At 34.3% G+C, this 21511-nt stretch overlaps 1 protein-coding gene across 1 annotated transcript; it reads right to left on the bottom strand.

The window, feature by feature from the left end:
• Positions 1–4609: 4609 nt before the first annotated feature.
• LOC120078113 (flavonol 7-O-beta-glucosyltransferase UGT74F1-like) lies at positions 4610–7803 on the bottom strand. Its single transcript, XM_039032333.2, has 3 exons — positions 7012–7803; positions 6658–6930; positions 4610–5151 (listed from the first exon to the last, which is right to left on the bottom strand). Exons 1-3 carry the CDS (start codon positions 7663–7665, stop codon positions 4696–4698), a joined length of 1383 nt encoding a protein of 460 aa, XP_038888261.1. The 5' UTR covers positions 7666–7803; the 3' UTR covers positions 4610–4695.
• Between the last annotated feature and the right edge of the window lie 13708 nt (positions 7804–21511).

Here is a 21511-nt window from a genome sequence, read left to right as displayed (position 1 = left end):
AAATTACCGTTTTTCTCCTGTAGTTACATCTAACTCCTTAAGTACCACTGATCCCTCTAATGAACAATAAATCATAATCTAACTATGACCAAACCCCTTTCGAGCCAGGAAAGGGTGCAGCGCCACATTGTTCAAGCCTTGAAATCAACCCTTAAGGGAGTAATTTATCTATTTACCCCGACATTAGGGAAAAAGTGAATTTCTTCTTATGTAGCTATGTTCCCAGCTCCCCAATCAGACGAATCCTCAAAATGGTAGCTTTGTTAAGACGACGATCTGGCCACTCTCACCCATACAAATCAAAGAACCGTCTTCATAGGCAAGAGTTCACAACTCACTTAGGATTTAGGTCATGTCACCTATGGTCATATTGGTGAAATGTAAGTCTTTATTATAAATGATGTTATATAATAAGACTAAACATTTCGTGGTCCGGTCTTATATAAACTCTTTTGTATAGAATACCCCCGCTCACATATCTCCATATGAATGATCAGGATTAGATCATTTGTAGCATTTTTCAACAATTGTAACATCTACAATGGGGTCGTACACGTAGTGTCACCAAGATAAGGTATCCAACCTTATCCATCTATGACAGACCATTTAGGTTATCACTTAAACATGATCCACCAGTATGTCTCTACATACATGTTTAAGCTACAAAATAACCTTGGACGTTAGTTTATTGGTTTGTGGGTTTAATGCAAATAAATGTTAAATAAAACATCACATATTTTATTAGATAAATAAGACCCTACAAGATTTAAGTCATCAACCCCAACACTAAAAACATTAGCAACTAAAGCCTTCCTTAACACTAAAATGTTTAAGACTGCAGTAACTCAAAATAAAACTTCTCCTAAAGAAAAAACCCGTCTTTGGCACCTAAGGTTAGGATACATCAATCTAAATAGAATTGAGAGATTGGTTAAGAATGGACTTCTAAGCGAGTTAGAAGAAAAATCTTTACCTGTGTATGAGTCATGCCTTGAAGGCAAAATATCTAAAAGATTTTTTACTGGAAAAGGCCATAGAGCCAAAGAATCCTTAGAGTTTGTACATTCAGACCTCTATGATCCCATGAGTATTCAAGCAAGAGAAGGGTTTGAATATGTGCTTAAGGCAAATCCTAAGAAACCGGAACCTCAATTATGTCTATTTGTAGGCTACCCTAAAGGAACGAGAGTTGGTTACTTTTACGATCCTAACGAAAATTAAATGTTTGTGTCGACCAATGCTACATTTCTAAAGATGGACCACATTAGGGAGCATAATTCCCGCAGTAAGATTGTGTTGAATGAACTTTCAAAGAAAACTACTGAACCTTCAATAAGAGTTGTTGAAGAACCTAACACCTCAACAAGCGTTGTTGAAATTGGCTCATCTAGTAGGTCATGTCCACCTCAAGTGTTGAGGGAACCTCGATGTAGTGGAAGGATTGCGAACCCGCTTATCTATTACATGGGTTTAACATAAATCCTCACTATGGCAACTGACGGAGATGTTAAGGATCTATTGTTCTACAAGAAGGCAATGGAGGATGTTGACAAAGATGAGTGGATCAAATATATGGATATCAAAATAGAGTATATGTACTTCAATTCAGTTTGGGATCTTGTAGATCAACCTGATGGGGTAAAACCTATAGGTTGCAAATGGATCTACAAGAGGAAACGTGGTGCTGATGGAAAGGTGCAAACCTTCAAAACTAGACTGTGGTAAAGGATTATACCTAAGTTAAGGGAGTCGACTATGAGGAGACTTTTTCACCTATTGTCATGTTAAAGTTTATATGGATCCTCCTGTCCATTGTCTCATATTATGACTATGAAATTTGGCAAATGGATGTTAAGATTGCTTTCTGAATGGCAATCTTGAGAAGACCATTTATATGAACCAACCTGAGGGATTCCTAACCCAAGGTTAAGAGCAAAAAGTTTGTAGACTTAATCGATCCATTTATGGATTGAAGCAAGCTTCTTGACCTTGGAACATAAGATTTGATATTGGCTTCGATCAAAATGTTAATGAGCCTTGTGTTTACAAGATAATCATCAATAGCTCAGTAGCTTTTTTAGTGCTTTATGTAGACGATATCCTACTCATTGAGAATGATGTAGGTCTACTGACTGAAATTAAGAATTAGCTAGCGACCAAATTCCAAATGAAAGATTTGGTCACAGTTTGTTCTGGGCATTCAGATCTTTAGAGATCGAAAGAACAAAATGCTAGCTCTGCCTCAAGCATCGTACATTGATAAAACGTTTGTCAAGTTTTCGATGCAAAACTCTAAGAGAGGTTTACTACCTTTCAGACATGGAGTTATATTGCCTAAGGAACCGTGTCCTAAGATACCTCAAGAAGTTGAGGAAATGAGACGGACTCGCTATGCTCTCAGCGGAGGCGAAACTGTCGTCGTCCCCAACCGATCACGAATGCTTCAATCACCTTTGGATCAAGAACTCACAACGAAAACAACAATTCCAATCCTAATCTTGGACACCACTACAAGATTTCCTTAGCATTCTCTTGAGGGATTGAGAATCTACATGAGTTTGTGGGCTCTGTATATAATTTTGGGAGAGTGAGATAATAATTTTGAAAGGAATTTGTTAGCAGAGAGATTTCTTAGGAGAAGCCTACCAAAGATCACAGATGTTCTATGATTTTAGGACAGAAGACGATTCATCCACCAACCCCCACTCTCACGATTAACTGAGAGATATTAGGGGAGGGAAATTATTTTCATAACTTCTTCCCTTTAATTTAAATTTAAATTTAAATCATATTTTAATTTAATTAATAATAATAATTTATTATATGTAATATATATTATACTATATGTTATATCTAATAACACATAACCTATAGTTTATGTTATATCAAATATAATATAACCTATAATTTGAAAAACTCTCAATTAATCTAAGATATTTAATATAAATCAAATTCATATTAAATAATTATATGAATCCAATTCATATAAGTAATATTTGAATCATATTCAAATATTTATTTTCTCTCAAAATAAACTTTATGTTATAATAAATCAAATACATTATATTAATTATATCATATATAATTAATTCCCTCAATTAATTTGGACAATTCAAATTAATCCAAAATTAATTTGATTTTCAATAAACCCAGTTGAACTACCGATGGACCTTATGGACCTATAATTTGAAGCTCCAATGGTACTTGGATAATTAATTAAACTCTTTAATTAAAATACTTAATTTTCTTTAACTGTCGATCATTTCATTAAAGACCCACAACTGCACTCTTTGCACTACAGATGTATTTTTGTGTCCATTGGATATAACCAATCAACGGTACGATGACCCTTCACAAATTGCTCGTAAGTACAGTTGGGCCAAAAAGATCGTTTTACCCTTACAGTTATATCTAACTTCTTAATTACCACTCATCCCTCTAATAAACAATAAGTCACAGTCCAACTATGACCAAACCCCTCTCGAGATAGGAGAAAGTGTGGTGTCATATTGTTCAAGCTCTAGAATCAGCCCTTAAGAGAGCAATTTCTCTACTTTCTCTATCTATAGAGAATGAGTGAATTTCTTCTTCAGTAGCTTCATTTCCAGCTCCCCAATTGGACGAATCTCCAAAATTGTAGGCATATTAAGTCGGCGAACTGGCCACTTTCACCCATGCAGATCAAAGGACCGCCTTCATAAGCAAGAGTTCACAACTCACTCACGATTCAAGTCAAATCACTTATAATCATCCTGGTAAAATGTAAGTCTCTTATATCAAGGTGTTATATAGTGAGACTATTCATTTCGTGGTCTGGTCTTGTACAAACTTTTTGTATAGAACACTCTCGCTCACATGTCTTCACATGAATAATCAGGACCAAATCCTTTGTAACACTTTACAATAATTATAACAACTACAAAACGGGTTGTATTTGTAGTATCATCAAGATAAGGTACCCTGCCTTATCCATCTACTACAGACCATTTAGGTTATTATTTGAACATGATCCACCTGTATGTCTCCACATACATGTTCAAGTTACAGAAAACAACCTTGGATCTTAGTTTATTGATTTTGTGGGTTAATGCTACTAAATGTCAAATAAAATGCTTCATATTTTATTAGATAAATATATTGTTTGTAGATTACAATTACAGACTATATGACCCACTGAGATTTAGGGCACCAACCCCAACAGTTTGACCTCGATTATGATAATAGTAGTAGTAACAGTAAATATGACAGATTTATACTTTTCATACTATTACAATAACAATAATGGTAACCATAACGATATCAGCCAGTGGGTCCCACGTAATTTTGAAACACAATTGAATTTATCATCCTCTATGCCTCAATTGGATTGCATTCTTCAATTACAAAATAGGAAGTGGGCCCCACATTTCACTAAAATTATGGAATGTAAGTAAACAACAACCAAGTAATTAAATGGTGCCTACTTTTTTTATTACCATTGATTTATTACGTTTACCCACATGGCCTAAAATGAAACTAATCTAATATAAAGATCAAAATGAATATTTTGAAAGTATATGGATGAAAAAGGATGAAAGCAAACCATATAAGTGCCAAAAAGCAAAACATATAAATATGAAAGTAGTATTTAAACCTTTATTATTTCATCTAATAAAATTGACATTAAAAAAGTTAAGTTCATTGAAGAACTGTTTATTAAAAAAGACTAACCCTTTTAGTGAGAAATTCATGGACAACTCCGTCGAAGCTTCCGCCAGCTTCAAACACCTGTTGGGCCAACACCTTCCATATGCCGGCGTTTTGTCTAATCTCATTGCTTTTGTCTCCGACCATCACTTCCTCTATGCATTGCAATAGAGCTTCTCGATTCACAACTCCATTGTCGTTAGTCGGAGCTTTGAGGCCTACTTTCCAAACATCAGTGATGAACTTGGCATTTGTAGCCTGGTCAGTCCATCCTGGCACTGCCACCATCGGAACTCCCAAACTGACTCCCTCCAGTGTGGAGTTCCAGCCACAATGTGTCACGAAACATCCCACTGCTTCGTGCGCTAGAACCTCCAACTGCTGACACCACCGAACCACCAGCCCTCTTTCCCTCGTCTCTGCCATAAAATTCTTTGGAAGTTTCTCCACATCCGATGTTCTGACCTGATATTTCAAATAGCGCCTTCAAAAGTCTTTAATCAAATACAATTCAATGATTTTAACCCATATATTATTTGATTGATAGATTACAAGATTTCAAATAGGTTCCAAATTTTCTTTTTTATTTTAGTTGCAGTGTGAGGAAAATAGAACCTCCTGTTCCGACATTAAAGAGGGAAAATGCAAGCTAATTATTAAGCTATTAATGGTAATTAAATTTAGGTTAAAATATTGTGAATATCAAACTAGTGGATCATAAAACTACACAACAATTGTTAAAATAAATGGTTAATATAAGATGAAATTTAGGTTAAAAGTATCATTTATTTGAGTTTCATCTCATCGTAATCTTTCAATTTTAATACCTACATTTTCATTAAATCATAAAGTTAGTCACTATGGTTCATTAAACAATAAATTAACAATTATATAAATTTACACCCTCTTCTAGATTTCGTTTAAGCAAAATATCGTGTAAAACTTATAATTTGGGTCAATTAAACTCCTAAATTTTCATGAGTCAATCAATCCATGCACTAATTCTCAAATGTGTATAGACTTCTTCAAATGTTTTGTTTTACAAATAGATGATTAGAATGAATGCATGAATCATTCTCAAATAAAATTTTGAACAAGAGCGTAGGCCTAGTTTGGGATTACTTTAGCTTTTAAAACAATTGTTGTCAGTTGTGGTTTCAGAAAAATCAACTGTGAAAAAAGTAAAATAATGTTTAGTAAATTTTAATTTTAAATTAGAAAAACTAATTACATTGTTAGATAAATTAATACTAAATTGGTGTAATTTAATTTGAGTCAAGGTAAGCTTGTTATTTTAATTATTTTTTACATTATAGTGAATTTATAATTTATTATAATATATTTTTTAAAAAAAAATTATATGATTTGAATTTCATCTAATTTTTTTTTAATCTTAATTATTTGATAAAAGTTTAAGAAAAATAATTGTTATAAAAAATAAAATCAATTAAAATTTTAAAATATACGTTAAAAATATATCAATATGAAATGATATTATTATATTATATTTATTTAAATTGTTAAGGAAATAATAGATTTTTAGGAAAGTTGAATGTAAGAACTACCATTATGAATAGTTACACATTAGTTAGATTTAAAAATGATAAAATTTCACACAAGTTATTTTTCAAACGAAATGTATTAACTTTTCAAACGAAATGTAATAGAACGTGTAAACTAATACACTCGCGACCAAAAAAAATCAATGTTTAAACTTTAATCAGATCTATACACAAGTACAAATTGGTATTTTCCTTTTTTTTTTTTAATATTCAAATATTTAATTATTATTTTTATAACAAATTTTTAATCCATTAACAAAATATAATATAATTATTGTATTTGTTAAATGGAGGTCTCAATCAAAATTCTCGTGTGGAGAGCACAAAGATTAGGTACAACTAGAGCTATCATGATTATTTTTAAATAATATATCCAAAAAGAAATTAGAATATAAAATTTTGAAATTACCACCCACAGAAACTGCCAATCACTGCTCTTCAAACAGCCGGCCATCTCCTCCATTTGCTCCGCCGGTACCTTCCCTAAACTCCCAAACGACACATAAACCACCGACCCTTTCCGGCGGCCGTCAAGCCACTTCAGGCTAACATCGCCGTCTGGATTGAAGAGGCTGAACCCGTAGTCTCTGTCGTCTTCGATCCGGCCGTCCAAGAATCCTGAAGGAATACTCGGTCCAACCGCCCTAATCGCCGGCCATATTCTCTTCAAACACTCCAAAACCTAAAAATCAATAATCATTACAATCAAATTACTCCAAAATTCGAAGCCGATTTCACCGATTGAGTAACCAATTTCGATTACCTCTCTCTCCAATTCGTAAAACGTATTGCAGAAAATCCAATCGGCTTTATCGACGTTCGCGTACTGGTTCACAAGCAGATCGTAATACGCTGGATATGTTCCTAATTGATGTATAAACGACGGAAATTCCGGCGGTTGTAGCGGCGGCAAACCAGGAATCTCAATCGCTCTATCCGGAAGAGGTAACTCGATTAATCCTTTGTAAACGTGGTAATAAATATCAGCGACGGCGCAAGATTGAGTGAAAAACACCGCCGTACTGATCTCGAACTCGTTCGCGATATCGAGAGCCCAAGAGAGGAAGCTGTCGTAGACGACGCAATCCGCAGGGGAAGCAGAGGTGGAGAGCCGCAGTAGGACCTCCCGAAGCGACTCAGATCCGAATTGGCGGAGGGAATCGAGGTAGATTTGGGCGCTCTCAGCGGAGGCGAAACCGCCGTCGTCGTAGCCGTCGGAGATAGTGAGGAGGGGGAAAGAAGAAGGAATAGAGTGAGAAGTGCGAGCGATGAAATTGGTTGTGACGAGGCTGATTTTGAGTCCTCTTTTTTGCAGGCGCTTAGAGAATTGGAGCATCGGATTGATGTGGCCCTGCGCTGGGTAGAGCACGATGAGGATATGAGGTGTACGGTCGTCTCTGTCAGTGGCGTCCGCCATTGAAATGGAACAGTTATCTCTCTCTCTCTCTCACTGTGTATATAGAGAAAATGGAGAGCGGCCAAAGAAAGAATAAGACATGCAATTGCTATTAACATGGCACATTCTTTATATTCTTGTAAATATTTGTATTTGATTAATATATGTATTTAAGATTTCAATATATATATGTAGGCTAATTGTTTTAAATTGGAAATATTTTTAAATATAACCAAATTTTATAGATATCTATAAATAATGACATTTAATATATATATATATAATGGACGATGATTAGGTAGAGTTTTACTCCTTTTTTAATCCACAAAGAAAAAAATTAAAAAATTCATTTACAAAAAAACGCTAAAACCATGTGTCAATTTTTCAGCTCCTTGGAACTTGGACTAGAGCACCTAAGTATTTTTCATATAAAATCTAGATGTCAATTTTATACGAGCTTCGTATAAATATCAATGACATATAGTTTGAAAAAAAGTTAAATTTTAGTTATTAATGAGATTTTATCAAATCGATTAAAATCATAGTATAACTTCCTCCAAGTTATATGACCAAAATTTTAATTTGACAGAATTTTAAAATTAAAAAAAAAAATGTAGTCATGGTAACACAAGTTAAGATGTTTGTATTATTTATATTATATAATTACTAACTTTTTTTTGCTATTTTTTTTTATATTCCATGATTTTCTTTACGAGATAATAGAATTCTTGATTCACCTTTCATGTCATGTCCAACCCATGGAAATGTTGATATATCTAGTAAAATCTAATATCATTATTATTTACTTTACCAACAAGAGCATGTTCGATTAGTAGAATGTTATGTCCATGTCAATGTAGAGATATATAATTTGAAAGTTGACACTACAACAAAAACAAGCTTCCATGACTCTTAAAAATTATACACATTTCTTGACCTTTTTTTTTTTTAGTCCTTGAATTGACCATCAAATAAAATGCATCAATGACACATCTAAAATTTATTATTATTACTTGATTTATGACTTTTAAATGAAGTCAACAATGAGAGTTTTTTTTTTTTGTTTCATAGATATTGCGATTTCAAACAGATATTTGTTTCAAAGAATTTCACTTTTTAGATTCTAGGATATTATTATCCAATGAACTTTGAAACCCATCTGACATGGGTTTTTAATACCCTACATACTTGGGGGGGTTTTATACCTAGAAAATAAATAGAATCTGATTAATTAATAAATTAATATTAATTAATCATTACTATTAATTTTAATCAATTATTAAATATATTTTTTTAGACTTAATAAATTTTAAATTGGAAAATTATTTTAAATTTCAAACTGTTGAAAGCATTTCACATTGATAAACATATTTTGCTATATTTGTAAATACTTTGGTTTTTTTTCTATATTTGAAAAACGCTCTTCATCTAATACATTTGTCATTGATAATATTAATTATTTAAGATATTTTTTATTATTATTTATTAATATTCAATGTAATTAATTTATTGATTAAATAAAATAATTTAAATAGTTTTTAACTAAAAAATAGTAGTTTAATGATATTTTAAGGAATTAAATAATTAATAAATATAACAATATATTAAATAATTAAATTTGATTATGACCACACTGCATTACTTGTTCTCTTACATTTGATTAAATAATTATTTAGTTTTAGTTCCTATATACAAATTTAGTAAATCAAACACATTCATTTAACTTCCAGACATTAATTATCTTGCAAATCCAAACACAAACATTAATTATCTCAAAAATTTTAAATCACGTCATTTAACTTCCATATTCATCAAACTGTCATCCAAATAGCCCCTAAATAATTATTGACATTTATTATTGACCATAGTAACATTTTTAATGACAATTTATCATTGTCAATAAATGTCCAAAAAATTGATTTTTTTCTAAATCAATTAAACTTTTATATTAATATTGATAATCTATAAAAAAAAACATGAATTTTCACATTTATAGTGTCAATAATAGTTTTAATCGTGACACTTTCTATATGTCACAGAATTACATAGAATGACACTTAATTATAGTCACTAAAGTTTGATTTATAACAATATTACAATATCAAATAAATTCATTTCATGACATTTGTAAAATGCCAGAGAAATGTGTGTATAAATGGAAAATTATTTGGTTCATACTTGTCATTACACCTATGTTTCCTCCAATTTTGACACATATTCGTACAAACATAAATATGAATTTTCATATATAACAATAAGATGGTAACGTTTTATACAAAGAAATTGTATACAAGGAAACTAGTGACCAAATTTTATGCTTTGTTTACAATAAACTAAATACAACAAATGTTGGAGAAAAATGAGCATAGCTCAACTAACATAATGTTTGGTTTATCAACGTCGAAGTCAAATATTCTATTCTCCCACCTCACCTATTGTCAAATAATAAAATAAGTGTTGCCAAAAAAGTATTGGCACTATCTTAACAAAAAGGAATACATAAATAAATAATTTTCTTTACTATTTTCTCACTTTAACCCATTTGTGCAAGACCTAAGAAAAAATAATATTCATTTTAGAATTCGACCAAATACATTAATGTCAACAATAATAACAATATTTATAAGATATATCTTCTAAATGTTTACAATTGTCACAACTAATTAAATATAAATCTTGTCCAAAACAATTGTTATATGAATAATATCACATAGAATATCAGAGAATATATAACCTTGTAAACGTGAAAGAATCTAAGCTCAACGATTTCACTTTGTCTCCTTAAGAAATTTTACTCACTCTAGCACCTGAGTTTCTTGAGTAATTGTCTCCCAATATAGAACAAATTACCTTTTTTATGGAGTTCATTGTTGCTGTTAACTATCACAATGATGTCTCCCTTTTTGGGGCCGCATTAGACTAGGCTCACCCAATTGCTGTCAGAGATGGGACAAATTACCCCTGCGTCAAGCCACTTGATGATTTCTTTCTTCAACACTTCTTTCATGACAGGATTTAGCCTACGTTGAGGCTCGATCGATCCCGGTTTCCCTTCCTCTTACCGAATCTTGTGCATGCAGTAGGATGGGTTGATACCATGAATATCAGTCAGCGTCCTTCTGATTGCACGTGTATGCCTTTTCAACATCTACAAAAGAGAAAACTCGTTAGGCTTAAAAAGATTGGCTAAAATAATCACAGGCAAAGTATTATTGGGTCCAAGAAAAGCATATTTTAAGTGATGAGATAAAGGTTTCAATTCCAATGTTGGTGGTTCTTCTAAAGATGGACGTGGTGGTTTAACTTGCCGCTCATTCAAACTTAGCGGCTCAAATTTTCTTATGATTTCTTCTAACGCATAGACCTCGCTGACTTGGTCCATTTCTTCTTCATCATGCAGGTCAATTGGACTGTCAAGTTGACATTGTTCATCGTCTAAGAACCTTAATGCATTCAGCACATTAAATTTTACTTCTTGGTTATCCACACGCATAGGCAGTTCTCCCTTGTGTACATCTATCGATACTTTCCCAGTGGCAAGAAATGGGCGTCCAAGGATGATTGGAACATTCCGATCTACTTCATAATCTAAAATAATGAAATCGGCTGGGAATATAAACTTTTCAACCTTCACCCAAACGTCTTCAATCTTTCCTTCTGGATATGTGATGGTCTTGTCAGCGAGCTGAAGCGTCACAAAGTCGGTTGCACTTCACTAATTCCTAGTTTCTTGAAAACTAAAAGGGGCATGAAGTTAATGCTGGCTCCCAAGTCGTACAACGCATTTCCTACATTTATCCCTCTAATTGAACAAGGGACTGTAAAGCTTCTCAGGTCCTTCTACTTCTTAGGAAGTTTGTTATTGATCAACGCGTTGCTTTCCTGCGTCAGCACCATGACTTCCAACTCGCTGACTTTTCTTTTCTTCGTTAGAACATCCTCAAGGAATTTCACACTTTGGTATTTATTCCAAGGCTTCTTTAAGAGGAATATTAATGTGAAATTGCCTTAGGATCTCGAGGAAATTCCTGAATTACTGCTCATCATTCTTCTTCTGCAGGAGTCTGGGAAATGGTGCGTTCAGATGCACCACAGGTGACCCTACGTTAGACGTGCTCGATTCGGAATGACTTGTAGTTTCAAGTGTTCTTTCTTCTTGCTCTTCAAATGCCTTGGTGTGCATTGTGTGCTCATCTGCTGAAAGATTTTTATTTCTTGGGTTCATCTTTTTCTCTACTAGAGGTCTACCACTTCGCAATATCACCGCATGACAATGCTCCTTCCCATTATTACTTCCAGGGGTTTTTATATTGCTAGGCAAGACTCCTTGCTGCCGATTCTTCAGCTCACTAACAATCTGCCTCACTTGTATCTTCAAGTTCCTGATAGATAACGCCTAGCTCTTCAATAATGTGTCATTCTGGGCCATGTACTCCTTCAAGAGATTCTCAAGCGGAGAAGTTAAACGTGACACCTGACCACCTCTATTGAAAGATTGATGTTGAGGTTGTTATGATGACTGGAATCCAGGCGGCGGTCCCTGTTTTTGCTGTTGGGTTGCTCCCGGATGATCTTGTTCCTGCTGATGACCTCCTTAAGAAAAATTTGGATGGTTTCTCCATCCCAGGTTGTAAGTGTTTGAGAATGGGTTATTCTTGATAAAATAGACTGATTATGGATTCTGCGGGCAGCCATTATAGGAGTGAGGTTCTCCACAACCCATACAGTTGTCTATGGGATGTACGAATTCGTCCACTTGATTTACCTTTTGAGTACGAGCTGCATTTCCCCTTGATAAATTTTGCAAAAGGTTTGTCATAGCAACCACTTATGCAAAGAGTGTGGCAATTGTGTTTGAATCAACATTATTCACACTCTGAGAATGCCTCCTATTGTCTGTTCTAGCCTCATAAGTATCGTCTACCCATTCCATGTTGTGTTTGGTAATACGATCTGGTATTTCCTTAGCTTCATTGTAGGACTTATCCATTATGTCGCCAGCTGCGACTACGGTAGTTGCCATTTGAGAAGCTCGGTTCAGGCCTCCATAAAAGGTTTCCATTTGAACAGTTAAAGGTAGTCCATGGTTAGGACAGTTCTTGACTAATTCCTTGAAGAATTCCCATGCGGCACTCAATGTTTCAACTCTCCTTGTTCGAAGTTCATAATTTATTTATGCCTCCTTGCATTGATAGTTGGAGGGAAGTACTTCTACATGAACTTCTCCATTAATTTCTCCCATGTTTTAATTTTGCCAAGTTCCAAGGAACTTACCCATTGCTTTGCGTCATCGCAGAGAGAATAGGGGAATAAAGAGAGTATGATGGCTTTCGGAGTGATTCCAGGAATCACAAACAAGTTGCACGTTTCTAGGAAGCGTTTCATGTAGGCATGAGGATCTTCACCACGAGCACCTCCAAACTGACCTACAGTTCGAAGCATCTAGAGCATTACAGACTTCATCTCAAATTTTGTTCCATCTGGCGTCAGGTATATGATCCCTGGTGAGAAGTCATACAGCACAGGTGACGCATACTCCCCTATTGGATGCGTACTATTGTTTGCCATCAGGATTGGATTTGCGTCAGTGTTGACTAATTGTTGAGCTAAGTTTTGGTTTAGTTGATCATCTGCCATTTGTTGTTATCTTTGTTGTTGCTATCTGAGATGTTGCTTCCTTAACCTTCGATGACGATTCGATCAGTTTCTTCATCTAAAGGTACTTTCAACTTCGGGGTCATATAGGAGCTCAGAAGTGTTTTCCCTGCTCATAAAACATTTACAAGCTTCGGCTTAGCTTGTAATACTCCCTCATCCGCAAGTTTTCTACAAAGGATACAAGCAAAATTCATGTTAGCCTTGTTGCTAAATCCCCGACAACGACGCCAAAAACTTGTTCGTGATTTTGTGATGTGTGCTAAAAGTGTATAATGAATGGAAATGGAAGATAAGTTGATATGAATGAAGATGAATGGTGAATGAGTTCTCTAGGTGAGAAGAATGGATGATGCGTTACACTCATTGGATGATGCGTACAAGCTTTACCTGAGCTAGATCCAAGTATAAATCTAAGTCAAGTTCCTGGTAAGTCCAGGGTCGAACATGAGGATTTAAGTCAGACTAACGCAAGCCTTACGTTGCGCAGATGTAGAGGGGTTCTTAACAAATACTAAAAAAGGTTATCTACACTACTTTAACTGTTTGCATACAAGAAGAAACGGGAGTTCAAGTGAAATATATGGTTCAATGAAGGAATGATGCTAAGTGAAGAGTCAATAGATTGATGCAAGTAAGATGAACAAGAAAGAGTGGGCAAGAATGAAAATGAAATATGCGTATTTACAATCAAGTGTATGTCAATGTGTTGGGTTTCTGTCTATCTAATCATTTAACATTTCTTAATGCAAATGCCACATGTTCCTATCTCTAGGGTGAATGCATTGGATATAGAAAATAGTGAACCACAAGTATCTTTATCTTTAGAGCTACTGTGCATTCTGACTTGATGTGTTTCTAGCTTTCCTATTCTCTCGAATAGTTTAGTTGAGATAACTTCAACCAAATGATTAGAATGATTAAAGCTTTTAGAATTTTAGCATGCTCAAAGTCACAAACGCATTTAACACGGTAGATTGTAAGTAAAGGCAAGTGAATGGATTAAATGCACGATTTTATAAAGATTGAAATTGTCTTTACAATAATACACTTAATCGTATGAATGATGAATGGAAATAGAGTAAAAAGAGAATGAGTCAAACCGTAGAGTTCAATTTCTTGTCCTCTTTGGCTTGATCTTAATGTGCGTACAACCAACTTGTTAAAGAAATGAAGAAAAGTTCTCTTTTGAGCTTGGTTCTCTTCAATTCTCCTTGATCAATAATGGTGATGTTTCTTTTCCTCATGTGATCTTCTTGCAGCAGCAGCACTACTCTATTCTAAGCTCTCTATATTATTCTATTCTCTCTATGCTAAGTGTTAAGTGTTCCATTTTCTAGGTGCAAGTCTTTTATTTATAGGCGTTTTTTCTCAGCAACTTGTAATATGACAACATTAATTTCCATATTCTGGTCAGCCGCCTGCCATCTCAGTTGCTTTTCAGACGCCAACATTCAGATGCTCATACTTGCAAGTGGTGATTTGACGGGAACAGCTCGAACCAATGTATCTTTTATGCGTTGGAACTCTTCAAACGCATGCCTTTGCATTAGTTTCGCTTGCGAAATTTAGTAAAATTTACTGAAATCATGCGATAAGATGCGTTAGTGACACAGTTTTATCAAAAATAATGTTTTTGTAAAGGTTAGTTATGCATGAAAGATTCCACACGTTTTCCTTTAAGAGAGATGAGATTTTGTCATTAAGAATTCTGATTGTTCCAACTTTCAAGAGACAATAACTTGTATTTCTACAAATTATCATATATATATATATATATATATATATATATATATAATTACTAACTTATCATGATATATATACTAAACTACATGTTATATCAAATATAACTTATAACTTATAGTTTTAATATTGTATCCCATACAATATAACCTATAGTTCCTTTTCTCTCTCATATGGCATTTAATATAAATCGCATTTATATTAAATTTAAAAATTATGAATCTAATTCATATAATTAATATTTAAATCTTATGCAAATATTTATTTCCTCTCACATATGCTATATTGTATCAAATACATTATAATAATTATATCACATATAATCAAAATAACTTAATTATATCATATATAATTAAATCCCTCATTTAATTTGAACAATTCAAATTAATCCAAAAAAATAATTCCCATTTAATCCTATTGAGCTACCAATGGGACCTCATAGATCTGTAGCTTGAAGCTCCAACGGTACATGAATAATTGATCAAACTCTTTAATTAAATTATTCATCATTCCGTTAACTGTCAAGCACTCCACTAAAGACCAAAAGCTGCACTTTTTGCACTACAGATATATTTTTGTGTCCATTGGATATAACCAATCAATAAAACGACGACCCTTCACAAATTACTCATAAGTACAATTGGACCAAAATTATCGTTTTGCCCCTATAGTTACATCTAACTCCTTAAGTACCATCGATCCCTCTAATGAACAATAGATCATAGTCCAATTATGACTAAACCCATCTCAGACCACGAGAGGGTGTGGCGCCACATTGTTCAAGCCCCGAAATCAACCCTTAAGAGAGCAATTTATCTACTTACCCCGATCTTAGGGAAGGAGTGAATTCCTTCTTGTGTAGCTGTGTTCCCAGCTCTCTAATCGGACGAATCCCCAAAATGGTAGGCTTATTGAGTTGGCGATCTAGCCACTCTCACCCATACAAACAAAGGATTGTCCTCATAGGCAGGAGTTCATAACTCTCTCAGAATTCAGGTCATGTTACCTATGGTCATCCTGATGAAATGTAAGTCTCTATTATGAACAGCGTTATATAATGAAACTAAATATTTTGTGGTCCGATCTTATATAAAATTCTTTGTATAGAATATCCCCGCTCACATATCTATACATGAATGATCATAATCAGATCATTTGTAGCACTTTATAATAATTATAATACCTACAAAACGGGCCATGCTCGTAATGTCACCAGGATAAGGTACCCAGCCTTATCCATCTACTACAAACTATTTAGATTATCACTTAAACATGATCCACTCGTATGTCTCTACATATATGTTTTGTTGGAGATGATACCCTAAACTCTCATTGGGTCCTGTAGTTTGTAAACACAGTATTGAACAAACGCTTGTAATGTAATAATATATGATATTTTCTTCACTGTTGTCTATGGAACATTGGATGTTTTATTTGCTTTACCACAAACCAATAAGCTAAGATCTCTGGTTGTCGTTGTAACTTAAGCATGTATGTGGAGACATATAAGTAGATCATGTCTTAAGTGATAACCAAAATGGTTTATAGCATATGGATATAGGAGGGAAACCTTATCCTGATAATGCTACGGATGCGGCCCGCTTTGTAGAATAGTTACAAGTGTTGTGACTTGCTACAGATGGTCTGATCCTAATCATTCCTGTGAAGACATACGAGCGCGGGCGTTCTAAACAAAGGAGTTTGTATAAGACCGGACCACAAAGTGTTATAGTCTCGTTATATAACGCCGTTCATGATAGAGACTTCACTTCACTAGGATGATCATAGGTAACATGACCTCAATCCTAAGTGAGTTGGGAACTCCTGTCTTTGAGGGCGGTCCTTTGATTTGCATAGATGCGAGTGGCCAGATCACCGACTTAAACCTACCACTTTGGGGATTCGTCTAATTTGGGAGCTAGGAACTCAGCTACACAATATAGAATTCACTCCTTCCCCAATGCAGGGGTAAGTAGATAGATTGCTCCCTTAAAGGTTGATTCTGGGGCATGAACAATGTGGTGCCACACACCTTCTCATGGCCCAAGAGGTGTCCACACATAGTATGACTATGTTGTATTGTTCATTAGAGGGATTAGTGGTACTTAAGGAGTTAGATGTAACTATAGGGGCAAAACAGTAAATTGGTCTAGTTGTACTTACGAGCATCTGTGAAGGGTTATCGTACTATTGATTAGTTATAATCGATGGACACGAAAATATATATGTGGCGAAAAGAGTGCAGCTGTCGATCTTTAGTGGAATGCCTAACAGTTAAAAGATGGTGGATCTCGTGGCTAAAGAGTTTAGTCAGCTATTCACATATCGTTGGAGCTTCGAGCCATAGGTCCATAAGGTCCTCTCGGTAGCTCAATGGATTCAAGTTGAGAATCATTTTTTGGGTAAGTTTGAAGTGTTCAAATTGACAAGAGGGAGTTCAATTATATATGATATGATTGAACTGGTCAATTATATATGATATGGTTGAACTGGTCAATTATATATGATATGGTTGACATGATGTATGAGATACATTAATTGGAGGAAAATGATATAAATATGATTTATATCTAGTGGAGAAGAAAAGGACTATGGTTCATATATTGCATATGATGTGATATTGAACCATAGGTTATAAATATAATATGATTATATTTATTTTTTAATTTAAACAATTATGGGATAATTGTTTACAGTTTTTTCTCTATAACCGAATGAGATAGTGGGAGGTTGCATCCAGTTTCGTAACTAAAGGATAAAATGAAAATGGTTTTCATTTTGCAAAGTGATCAGATATTCGCTCACCGATTGAATACACTGCCTATCGCCTAGCAAACTGAGAGCATACACAACAGCTCAAAGTTTACTAAGCAATCGTGTACACGCGCGCATTTCCTAAACAATTGCATAGAATTACCTAAATGATCGTCTAGCTTTTTCTAAGCGATGGCGTGCCCGAGCATTTTACTAAACAATCGTCTATACGATTAGCCCCAGTTTACTACACGATCGTGTACCTCTACCTAAACGATCAAGCATCCATCTATACGATAGACTGCCGATATCTCCCACTTGCTTGGTCGTAGTAAACGATCGTTCCTGCCTTCTTCCCTCTACCAAATCCAACAGAGCTCACACCTCCTAGATTCTCATTCCGAGAATACCGAGGAGTGGTTTCTTCCCTGCTGCCTTGTTCGTAAGGAGTCCGTTCGTGGATAGATGAAAGCGAGATTTGGTGGACGATAAGTTTGACGATCTCAGCGACAACGAGATTGGTTAGAGTGACGAGAGCGAGATTGAAAGGCGAAGAAGAGTTCTTCAACTGCTATGTATCTTACTCTTTTGTTACTGAAAGTTTCAAAGTATGCCATAATTTGTTGTTGAATGCATAACTAGTATGTTTGATTGTGAATGTAATATTTCTGTAACAATGAGTTTGGAACTATTTTGCTTTCGCTCAGAGGGACTCTTTGATAACCTTGGATGTTAGTTTATTGGTTTATGGTTAATGCAACTAAAATATAGAATAAAATATCATATATTTTATTAAATAAATAATGAGTTTGTACAAAACATTTACAAACTATAGGACCCTAGAGATTTAGGGCATCAACCCCAACAGCAGCGTCAATGGAAAAAGAAGAAAAAGAAAGTGATTTTGAGAGAACGGTGAAATAGAGAGGATTGGAGACGAAGCGTCGTTCGTTGGAGGAAAAAATCCTCAGAGAAAATTGTGTCAATTAATCGTGGATGGGTCCGATATCTAGGTAGGGTCGCTGCATTTTTCTCCCATTTTTTGCATTTTAGGCTGGATTTTTTGGGTATTTTACACCATTTTTTTGTGCTTGGTTGGGTTGCTAATGGTTTCCTAAAATTTGTGCTATAAATTATAAATACTTTGGCCCACTTTTCTATATATAAAAATCCTGCATTTTTTATTCATTTATATTTGTATTTTCAATCATAAAATCATTTTTTTTTCAAAAAGAAAGTGAAGGAGATGAAAGCATTAACATTATTATTTTAGAAAATAAAAGATACAAAAAAAAAATATTAAGGAAAAATTACCTTTTAATCCATTAATTTTTAGTATTAGGTACATTTGTCAATTTTTTAAATGGACCATTTTAGTCCATGAACTCTAAGAATATATTTAAATGGTCCCTCACTTCTAACAGAATTGTTAAATATAAACGAGAGCTAAATAGGCCTTTTAATTGCATATGTGGCTTGATGATTTGTGTTAAATTGATTGATGACTGGATTTTTATTTAAATTAATAATAAAAAAATTAAGCATCAGAGTGGGATATGCTCGACACTACTAAAAATGTTTTTAAATTTTCTTTAAAAATAAACTAGATTTTTGCACGTGCGTTGCACGAGATTTTTATTTTCCTTGTAAATAATTTAGCTTAACAATATAATTATGAACTAAAATTTTACCATTTTATAAGAACATAGATCAACCATTTTCATTATGTTAATTAAGATTGACAATTCAATCTTTTAATATTTCAATTTCTTTTCTTTTTTTATGATACTAAAAGGCAGAAGCAAAAACTTTTGTCATATTCTTAACTTTTTCATAATATCAAATAAATAATGTTCCAAAGTAAAGTAATCATTTCAAATTTTTTAAAAAAATCTATATATTCCAACTCTATATTATAATCTTTAAAAATAAATTAATAGTAATAATAATAATAAGTTTTCTCCATATTATAATTTTTTACATTATTAGATAGCATTCTTAAATGAAATTTGGATACAGTAATTAATAGAAAAAAATTATAACAAAACGGAAAAAAGATAACAAAATAATGTCTAAATAATATTTTATAATTAAAGTGGTTATAGTAAATATCAATTCAAGCTTTTATATGGTTTTTTTATTAAAAATGATTTAATATGATTTAATCTATATAAGTTACATCGATGTAGGAACGTGAAAATTGACAAACCTTATTATTACGGATGGATTCTAGAACCAAAGGCAAAAGAGTCTATCAGAAAGATAAAAGGAAGTGGGTTGGGAATCAAATAAAAGGGTCGGCTTCACCCGGCCGAGGCCGAGCCCAAAGGAAGGCTCATCAACCGAAGACCCAAAAGTCCAAGTACGCAAGGAAGAAGCTCGGATTGGTTCAAGCAAGAAGACCGAATCGGTCGGCCTCGATCCGAGCATAATCCACAATCCGATAAAAAATCCTAATCAGATAAAGAATAAGAGAAGGATTGAAGTCTATATATACATCACTATAACTTCATATGAGTTAACTTAAACTTCTGACTTCTCTATTCTTTAATTCTCTTATTGACTTAGGCATTAAAGCTTTTTTTTTCTTTGTTTTGTATGTCCTCTCTTTCTCAAATTACAAATTTATTGTTGATGTCATATGAAGGTTAGGTACGTTTTTTCTTGACCAAAATTTGGCATCAACAACTGCCATCGTCTGTGGGATGAGAGTGATCTACCAATGCAAAGTTTAGAATCCTTGCAAAATTCAAGAAATAAAGGCTACGATGGCCTAGTTTCCATAAATCATGATAAAGAAAAAAAAATCTTGAAGACGAAATCCATGGGTGAATCAAATCCCCATGACCAAAATCAAAGTAAGCCAATGTGTTGGAGAGTCAAAGTTGAGTTCAAAACGACTTAGGTTGAGGCTACCAAGGTTGAGGATGAGGTCGAGGTTGGGGCTAACAAGGTAAAGATCGAGGCGACCAATGCCAAAACTGAAGCAACCAATGTAGAGGCCAAAGAGCCAAGGCCGAGGTTGAGGCCGAGACCGAGGCTACCATTGTCGAAGCAAAGGATATCAAACTAAGGGTAAAGGGACCAAATTGAGGAAAAGAGCCAAGTCCAAGGTTGAGGCCGACCTAAGCGCATCAAGGAACAATATTTTCATCGTCCAAACTCATCCAATATGGTGTACCAAAGAAGATGACCAAGATTGAGGTTGAGGTCGAGGTCGACCTCAAGCATATAAGGGCTAGAGATCACCCCATCCTAACGTTTAGGAGGTTGTATGAACCTTAAATGTCCAAGGTTGAGGTTGAGATCGATGTCGAGGCCGACTTGCTGAGGTCGAGGCCGAACTAATCAGCGAGATCACAAAGTAGTGTAAGAAAGAATATACCAAGTAGGGTCTAGATTGTTAACTCATAACTACAAAATAGCCAAACCTCGAGGTGTAAGTGACAACTAAGAACAAAAGTGGGCAAGGGAGCTGGCTTACGCCTGGCCCAAGCCAGCATGTTTGGCCTCGACCAAGGCTGAGGTCGACCCTTTCCAAATATTTGGGCAATTTTTACGCATACCCCAATCGAAGAGATCATTTTAGGATTGAAATACAGTAAAATGAAGATGCTTGGTTGAGGCTAAGGCCAAGGCCGACCCTTTCCAAGTGTCTAACAGTGTAAGTTTTACGCATTCCCTGACCCAAGAGATCATCTTAGGCTCAGAGTAT

Source organism: Benincasa hispida, chromosome 5 (assembly GCF_027475165.1).
Source record: "Benincasa hispida cultivar pf3 chromosome 5, pf3_genome.v1.1, whole genome shotgun sequence".
Lineage (NCBI taxonomy): Eukaryota > Viridiplantae > Streptophyta > Magnoliopsida > Cucurbitales > Cucurbitaceae > Benincasa > Benincasa hispida.
Note: the sequence above shows the minus strand (reverse complement) of the source record. Positions and strands in the feature narration are given on the sequence as shown.